Raw genomic sequence first — 8,741 nt, forward strand, 5'->3', positions numbered from 1 at the left:
AGGTTGACCAAAGTCATGAAAGTGGCATCTTTGTTTTGTTCCTGACCTTGAGGCAATTAAACATATCTTGATTTGGCCAAATTTTCTCATTTTCTTCAGTGTACATGCACCACTCATACACTTGTGTAATTAAAAAAAAAAAGAGAGAGATGAATTTCTAAAAACAAGTCAACGCCTAAAAATGTTTGGGTAAATCGAAAGACCGTCCTTCCTCCAGAGGGGAAAAGAACCTAAAAAACGATTGTCTGTTTTTATTGTCAAATTCAGCAAAATAACAAACTAATGTCAAGTATGATTTAAAAGCTTTAACAGATGTACAGCCCTCATCGGTGGTACACAAACCTGGTCAGACCTGGGCTCGGAACATGGCAGTCAGCCCCACCGATGGGACCCCGCACAGAGAGGCTGAGCTGAGCCCGCCTCCTCTGAGGGTGCCCGCTCTCTGGTCTGAGGGGCAGTACCATTCCAGGCGGGGGCAGGCGTGCGGCAGCAGGAAAGAGCTGGCCCACCGAGGATACAGGGTGAATGACTGCGCATCTGTGAGCCGAGCCACCGACAACTGAAAAGTCCATCTGCCGCCACGTGGATGGGCCTAGAGATGATCACTCTAAGTGAGCTAAGTCAGACCGGGAAGGACAAACACCGTGTAACATCGCTTACCTGTGGGTCCCCCAAAGTGATACAAATGGACTTATTTACAAAGCAACAGACTCACAGGCTTAGAAAACAAATTTACGGTCACCAGAGGGGAGATAAGTTAGGAGTCTGGGGTTAATAGAGACACACTGCTGCTGCTGCTGCTGCAGTCGTGTCCGACTCTGTGCAACCCCACAGACGGCAGCCCACCAGGCTCCCCCGTCCCTGGGATTCTCATACATAAGAATAGATAAGACAACAAGGACCCACTGTTATCTTAGTTATACTCAGTATCTTGTAGTAACCTGTGATGAAAAAGAATCTGAAAAAGAATACATATATAGTGATAAAGAATCTGCCGGCCAACACAGGAGACGTGGCTTTGATCCCTGGGTCAGAAAGTCCCCCTGGAAGAGGAAGCGGCAACCTTCTGCAGTATTCTTGCCTGGAAAATCCCATGGACAGAGAAGCCTGACAGGCTACAGTCCATGGGGTTGAAAAAGAGTCCGACACAACTTCGTGACTCAACAATAACAACCTGTGTGTGAAACAATGTGAATCAACTATACTTCAATTAAAAAAGGGAACAGAAAACACGACGTGCACACCCATGTTAAGTAAGAATAAGAACATTTTGAAACAACAACATCAGAAACATAGAACAGGAATACACTAACGAAAGGTATTTAAGACCTCTATTCACACTGAAAACAGCAACGCGTTACTGAAATCAAAGATTTAAAGAAACAGACATATTAAGTTCACATTTTTTGAAGACAAAATTCTCCTCAAACTAACCTATAAAGTCAATATAGTTCCAACGACAACCATTCTTTCACCAAATTTTTGGGTAAGTTGACACTGGCGTATAGTTAAGAAAGTAAACAGCCATGTCCCAGACTGGGAGAAAATGTGTGGGCACAAGAATCTAAGAGACGAGTATCCAGGACACCCATGAAGCCCTACTGCCCAAGGGCAGAAGGACAAACGGCCTGATTTTAAACAGGGCAAAATATCCGAGCAGATACTTCCCAGGAAAGATATATAAACGGCCAGTAAGTATAGGAAGAGCCTGCTTGACATTATCGTACATGAACACAAACTAAAAGGAGATGGAACACAGGAAGCCTTGCGTGTATCTGGCTGGGGTGGAAAACGGTTTCTACACGGTAAACAGACTGGCAGTTCTTAATCAAGTTCACACTTAGCCTAAGTTCCAGAAGTTTCACTCATAGGTGTCTGCCCATGAGAAGTGAAAAGACACGTGTTTGTATGCAAACGACCACGGCGGCTTCATTCACAGTAACCAGAGACCGGGACTTTCCCGGTGGTCCACAGGTCAGGACTCCACGCTCCCGACACACAGGGCACGCGTTCCATCCTGGTCGGGGAACTCTGCCCTCACATGCCGCGTGGCGCAGCCAAAAAAAGAAGAACTGGGAACTGAAAACAACTCAGATGTCTCCTCCACCAATAGGTGAACAGCTGCGAGGCTGTCAGACTACGAAGCATCATCAGAAACAGAACGAACCCTGATGAGCAGCGACAGGAGTATCCTAAATCACGGTTCTGAGGAAAGAAGCCAGAGACCGAAGGGTGTGAGCAGCAGTTCCAGAAGCTACATGCAGGGCAAGACCAGCTCTCCGGTGCGGGAGACCTGGCCAGCCGCTGCCTCGGGGGTGTGGGGACCGGCTGCCCGGGGGGCTGGACGTGCTCGTCTGAAGACAGCGCTCCACCTATTCCCTCAGCGGGCTGACAGTGCGCGGTTATGTCTGAGAAGAGTCGAACCGAAAACGGGGGGCTGTAACCGCTCTGTAGAGGCAGTGGCTGGCGGGGGGCCCTGGGACTTCGGGGTGCTGTCCTGCTCCTGAGTCTCAGTGTCGGTGACACCAGCGTGCTCCTTTGTGAAGAATTCAATAACCTCAATGTATTTGTGCCCTTTTCTCCATCTAAATTACTCTTTAATTAAAATAGCGTTAAAACACATGCATTTGGAGAAAGAGGTGAGGTTGTGAGCAGGCGCGTACTCACTTCCCTCACTGCTTCTCCCGCCCAGTGTGGACCAGCGTCAAGCTGCCTGGTCAGGCAGCCGTTGCCTGCAGCACAGTGAGGCTGAGTCCCAGGACAGGCCTTCTGACCTCAGGGCCCCGAGCAGGCGCCCAACACATCCACAGTCTGTCTCCACCCACTCTCACAAACAAGATGGATCTCCTGACCGACAGGACCTCTCCAGACTCACCTGCAGCTCGTGGTGCTGGAGGGATGAACACTCAGGCCAGGAGGCGCAGGACAAGCACTGTGGCCGGGCTCACAGCCCCGCCGCTGAACCCGAGTTGCAGGCAGGACCACCCCGGCGTGTTGTATTCAACCTTACAATCACCAGCTTAAACATGAGGACGTGCGGACTCAAGATCCCGAAAGAGACTCGGGCGGGCAACATCCCTGACCTTCCTCCAGGTGCGGAGGACGCCCTGCAGCCCAGAGGGAGGGGCCGAGCCCCGGGGACCTGCCACACCCCAGGGACCTGCGTCCACCTGCTTGCCGGGCCCTCGGGTCCCCGCACTGGGCTCTGCCTTCTCCCCTGGGGTCCCCAGCACTACAAACCCCAGTCTGGCAGCCCAAAGGCTCCAGGAGATGAGGCTGGGCCTGGGGCCTCATGCTGACGGTCCCCTTGAGAGAGCGAGATTCCCGACAGTGCTAAACAGGTGGTAGGCACGGCCAGCCTGCAGAGCTTGATTTCCCGTTTCACCGTGAAGAGGGAGGAAAAGCTTAACTTAGGCCGGGCCATTCTTCTGAGTGGTGTTCCTGACTTGTCAAGAGGACAGAGAGTAAAAGAAATGAATAATTTTTGGGAGCTTGCCTGTATATTACTTGATCTGACAAGTTATCTGAGAAATTTCAAACGATCTGAAGGAACAGAACCAAAAGAAAGGATATTACACCAAGAACTTTACTGGCAACACCTTTTTAATAGGTCAAAGTAACTGTACAGTTCATTATATTCTTCCTGAGAATAATTTATATCCCCCAACAAACTAAAGGGAGGGTGTATTTTTCAAAATTATGTAACAGAATGGATGGTAAAACTGGACATCAAAGGGAAACCAAGTCTGTTTCACCCGATTCTCTCCTGGGAAGACAGACATGATGAAGGGTTAGTTAACTCCAGTGGCTGTAAAATAGTCAACATGGCTTTAATCTTTCTTTATAAATTATATAAAAATGGAAAACAGGGATGGTTCCAGAACTTCTTCTCAATGCAGTTTGGAGGTGCTCTGGTACAAAGCATTTCTGCTTCCAAGAGAAATAACATCGCTACAAAAAACTGGCACATTATTCTGGTGAAAAAAGACAAAAGTTTTTAGTGTGTTCTACAGCTAGTTTCCAACCAAATGTTTCACACACCCACATGAAAGTAAAAGGCAGGAAGGAGGAGAGGGTAGTTTTTTTTTCTGAAATGACTCAAGTCTTCAAAATATAGCTTTTATATCCTTCCTCTGTAAAGTGGTATTAGCATATTGCAACTGGAGAGCGTTCTGACGACAAAACTCCAGTCTGGATAGCAAGTCTGCGGTTGGCAAAGGGCTTCTCAGCCCCGTGGTTCCTGGAACCCTCCGCTTCCTCCTCTTCTTCCAAAGCGAGGTCTGGCCAGTTCAGGAATCAGCGTGTCACCGCCTCGGCCATTTCCACGAAAGCGTATCCTGACGTGAGCACAGCCTATCCTTCATCGTTCTTTAAGAGCTTCTCACATACAACTTTTACTCTCAGAAAAATGCTGCACTGTGGATCCCGGACTTTTCTGAACACCATGATTAAAGAGCTGAAACAACAACAACCCAAATCAAAACGCAGTTAAACTTATGTGAGATTTCCAAGCAGCCGTCAGTCAAAACGTTGGCGCTAAGCGTGCCTGCGCCGGCCGGGTGGCCTCGTGGTGGGTGGGGCAAGGGCGGGTCGTGCTCAGTGCGGCCTCGGCTGCCCCAGGGCCTTCAGTCTGGCCTGGTCGATGACGTCAAGCAGGTTCTTGGCGTCCACGGCCAGCGCGTGCGCGGCCGTCAGCATCTGCTTCTTGTACTCCTGCTGCAGGCTGGTCATGACGTACTGCTGGGCCAGTTTCATCTTGTTGATGAGCTCCCCCAGGTCGGAGTTCAGCAGCTTCTGGGCCATCTCAATCTGCAAGGACAAGAGGGTCAGGAGAGCTGCCTGTGGCCACTGCTCAGGGGTCTCAGGAGCTCTTCTTAGGTGCCTCCTAAGAAAGAGACTCCTTCTTCCCTGGAAACGAGACAGAACCGGGTCTCCGCTGCCAGGCCTGCACGCCTCTACTGCCCCTGCCACGGGACTTTCCTCTGCTCCCCGGGAGGTGGTTCAAGGGTGTCAGGAGGCCCACCCCACTTGGATTTCAACTCCAGACCCTTCCGAACAGATCAGAGGGCGAAGTGGGGGTCGCAGTGATCTATCCACCTGCTCTTTAAACAGTCAGCGAGCACTTCCTGTGTACAAGGCCCCCGGAGCTGTGGACACAGGGACGATGACAGAAACCACCCCACAGAGACGGTCCGGACCCGGAGAAGAGCAGGTCCCAGCTCTGAAGAGCAACAGAGACGCCTCGGGGGGCGCGCCCCTCAGCCGGCCGGGACTGCACCTGCTTGCTGGCTTCCACCATGAAGGGCTCACGGCCCCCCACTCACCGTGCTCCTGCGCAACGCAGCAGGGGGAGGCCCAAGGGGTTTCAGGAGGGGGAATGCCGTAACCCAGAAGGGGCGCTGGTGCGTGAAGGGACTGAACCGAGGTGGGGAGAGATTGGAGGCAGCGTAAGCAGCTGAGAGAAGCTGTGGCTCCTCAGGGAAGAGGGGCGAGGCCATGAGGAGGAGAAGCAAGGCCTGACCCGAGACGGGACAGCAGGCTGTCTGTGCGCGTGTGTATGCGTGTGTGTGCACGTGCATGTGTGGCTCATGCTGGGCAGGGTGGAGGGTGCACACTGGTCCCACTGACGCCGCAGGAAGAACGTGCGGTAGGGGCAGATTCCCGCAGAGAGCCGGTGCCCAGGGCTCGGGGGGCGCCCACCGACAGCAGAGGGGCGGCTCTGAAACATCGGGACCTGTAGGCGTCGGGAGAACTGCCGTGGAGAAAAGGTGTCTGTGAACACACACTGGCGGGCAGCTTGGGGTGGTCACACTCAAGGAAGCAGAGAAGAGCTGTGGGGGTGGGGGGCAAGCAAGGTTGGAAGGAGGGAAGTTCTGAAATCCAGGGGTCTCACCGGGGAGTCAGGACTGGGGGCAGGGGACGGGGGGTGGCCTCCAGGATCCCCGGCAGGAGAAGTAGATAAATGCTAACACTGGGTCCAGAGGGACCCGGCCAGGCAGACGGGTGGGAAGGCGGGAGAGGAAGCAGGAGAGCAGGAGGCAGGGAGCTGTGCACAGGAGAGCCAGCGACAGGGCGGGGCCGTAGCAGGCCTGGCAGCTATGGCTGCGGTCAGACCTGGTCATGTGGGGCCTCCCCGGGCGCTCAGGCGGTAAAGAATCTGCCTGCAATGCAGGAGACCCGGGTTCGATCCCTGGGTGGGGAAGATCCCCGGGAGAAGGGAATGGCCACCCAGTCCAATTTCCTTGCCTAGAGAATCCCAGGGACAGAGGAGCCTGGCAGGCTACTGTTTCCTCACTTCTGGTACCTGGAGTTTCCTCATTCTGATGCAGAATTCTTGCTCACTGTAGAAAACCAATTAAAGTTCTAATAAAGCAGACAAAAGAGCTAATCTAACTGGAGAGAAACATAAATCTACACGGTGACAACCGGTCAGAACCATTTTCCAAAATGATATTAAGTGGTGTCGTGCAAGGGAATCGATGTCACGTACAGAAGACCCGCGCAGGAGCTGTGCCCAGCTGCCCCGCACGTCCTGACACCTGCCTGGGACATGGCCTCCCGAGGGGATGCAGCGGGGAGGGGGGACCCCCAGCCCTGAGGCCTGGTCCCGTCGTGGGGGACAGCGAGTGCCTGAGCAGCTGGCCCAGGAGAAGCACACAGACACGTTGGGGTCAGGGGCCCCGCGAGCCCCGGGCTGTCGCCCACCAGAGGGAGAAGCCAGAACGCGAGCCTGCCAGTAGGTGTGAAACCCCAGTCGTGGCGACCGTGCCGAGTAAGAGAACAGCCCCGCCGTCAGGAAAGGCGAGCGGAAGCACCACAAGCAGGGGGGCGACACAGCCCCTCCCAGGGGGCCCCAGAGAGGCAGACGCCAGCGAGCAGACACACAGAGACTGCAAACGTGGCCCAACGGGGAGACTGGGGCGGGGGGACCTGAAAACTCCTGGTGCTGTTCTGGAAACTTTCTGTAAGTCTGAAATCATTTCAAAATAAAAAGTAAAGAAAAAAACTAACAAAACAAAAACAAGGCCTGCTGGGCTGAAGGACAGACCATGGGCCCCCAGACAGAAAGCAGAAAAGTGGACACAGGAGACAGGGCCGGCGAGGCATGGGAAGTGAGCAGGGCCAGGTGCGGGTCCCCAGACGCTACTTATTTACTGGTCACAGGTTTTATATCGTGGCTTCAGCGGGAATCCAGGACCGCTCACAGAGGAACTCGAGGAAACTCCGCCCAGCCCGCTGCTCCGTCTGTGCTCCCGAGGACTCCACGGGGCCCGAAGTCCTGCACCCCTGCTTCTACCCGCCCTCAGCTCGGCCCGTTCTTCAGGGCGTGGGCGCCAGTCACCCATCGCGGCCCCCAGGATGGACGGGTGGTCCTCAGAGTCCCTGACTGGGGCACTGGCCGGAAGGTCACGCCCTGCAGAGCAGTCACCACAGCCCCCCAGGGCCCACACGCTGCCCCCTGGATGAGGCCCTACCTCTCGGTGGGTGCTGGCGGGCAGAACAGGAATGGTCTCATCCACCGTGGCCAACAGCGTCCTCAGGGCCAGGCCGACTTCCTAACAGACAGGAGACCACACCAGCGTTAGGATGCACACCAGGCAGCTCCACGCCAGCCGTGACGGTGTCTCCTTCCAGCGACAGGACTTTCATTTCCTTTTCAATACTTTGGGGGAAATTTCTGTATTTCTTTTCCACAGTCCTGAGCCTGATCTCGTTATGAGGCAGATTCAGATCTCTGGACACCCACTGCTGTCCTGTCCGGGGAACAGGGGCTCAGGCAGGGAAAGCGGGCCGCGTGTGCAGAGAGACTCTCTTCCCTCCCCGGTGCTTTCCGCAGCCTCAGGGGCCAGCCGGGAACGCTGTGGCTGCTGCTACACGTGGGAGCAAATGCCAGGTGGCACCAGCTCTGGGGGCCTCGCCGACCCCGGGGCTTTGTCCACTGTGCACACGGGGCACAACAGCCCTCCCCTGGCCACTCAGGGTTTAAAGGGATCAAGTGTAATCAAAGGTGGTATGACGCCACGGGGTCAACTATGGAAGGACTCAGGTGCTAGGTTATGCCCGCAGCATGGTGAGACCAGTGAGGACAGGCTGCTTATTACCGCTTGATCAACCGACAAGAAGTATCACACAGCGTAAGATGCAGCTTCTATAAAATCACCCTAAAAAGCTTTATTATGTACCAAATCCTGGCTGCTTTTGTATACAGTTGAGTTTATTAGTATTTAGGGAAAAAAAAATGCCTGTGGTTCCTGCAAGTTGACCCTTAAGAACGCTGGCTACAGTTGCTATGGGAGTAAGCTACAAATTCAGCCAGGATGGATTAACTGGGCTGCCCACAAAATAGCACGACTTCCGAGCAGCTATTCCACACTGGGGTTTAAAAACAGCTGTTCCAGAGATGGCTCACTGGTACACTAAAAAGGTTGTTCAATCCTGGAACTCTACAGAAAAAGGAATAATCCTGTTAAAAAATGAGCAAAGGACTTGAACAGACATTTCTCCAAAAAAGATAAATCGGGAACAGAATGACACACAATCCAGCAATTCCACTTCTAGGTGAACGCCCTACAGAGCTGAAAGCAGGGTCTCCCCGGATTACCTGTCTGGCCCTTTAAAACGTAACCACCTGCCCTGCCATGGCGGCACCAGACTGTCGGCGTTCTCCTGCCGCTGTTCTCACCCGAGACCCCCTGAACCAGCAGCTGCTGTTGATGACTCCTCTGCACAGGATTCTCCCG

The 8,741-nt window shown here is 53.7% G+C and overlaps 1 protein-coding gene across 10 annotated transcripts in view; it reads right to left on the reverse strand.

The window, feature by feature from the left end:
- Nucleotides 1-3,585: 3,585 nt before the first annotated feature.
- The window catches only part of PTK2 (protein tyrosine kinase 2), a 194,671-nt gene continuing 189,515 nt past the window's right edge, over nucleotides 3,586-8,741 (reverse strand). For all 10 annotated transcript variants that reach the window (XM_010834795.1, XM_010834796.1, XM_010834794.1 and 7 more), the window contains 2 exons: nucleotides 7,476-7,556; nucleotides 3,586-4,809 (listed from right to left, as the gene is read on the reverse strand). In XM_010834795.1, the coding sequence (XP_010833097.1) occupies nucleotides 4,597-4,809; nucleotides 7,476-7,556 (294 nt within the window). In that variant the 3' untranslated portion in view covers nucleotides 3,586-4,596. The remainder of the gene's footprint in view (nucleotides 4,810-7,475; nucleotides 7,557-8,741) is intronic.

Source organism: Bison bison, unplaced genomic scaffold, assembly GCF_000754665.1.
Source record: "Bison bison bison isolate TAMUID 2011002044 unplaced genomic scaffold, Bison_UMD1.0 scf7180017864036, whole genome shotgun sequence".
NCBI classification, from domain to species: domain Eukaryota; kingdom Metazoa; phylum Chordata; class Mammalia; order Artiodactyla; family Bovidae; genus Bison; species Bison bison.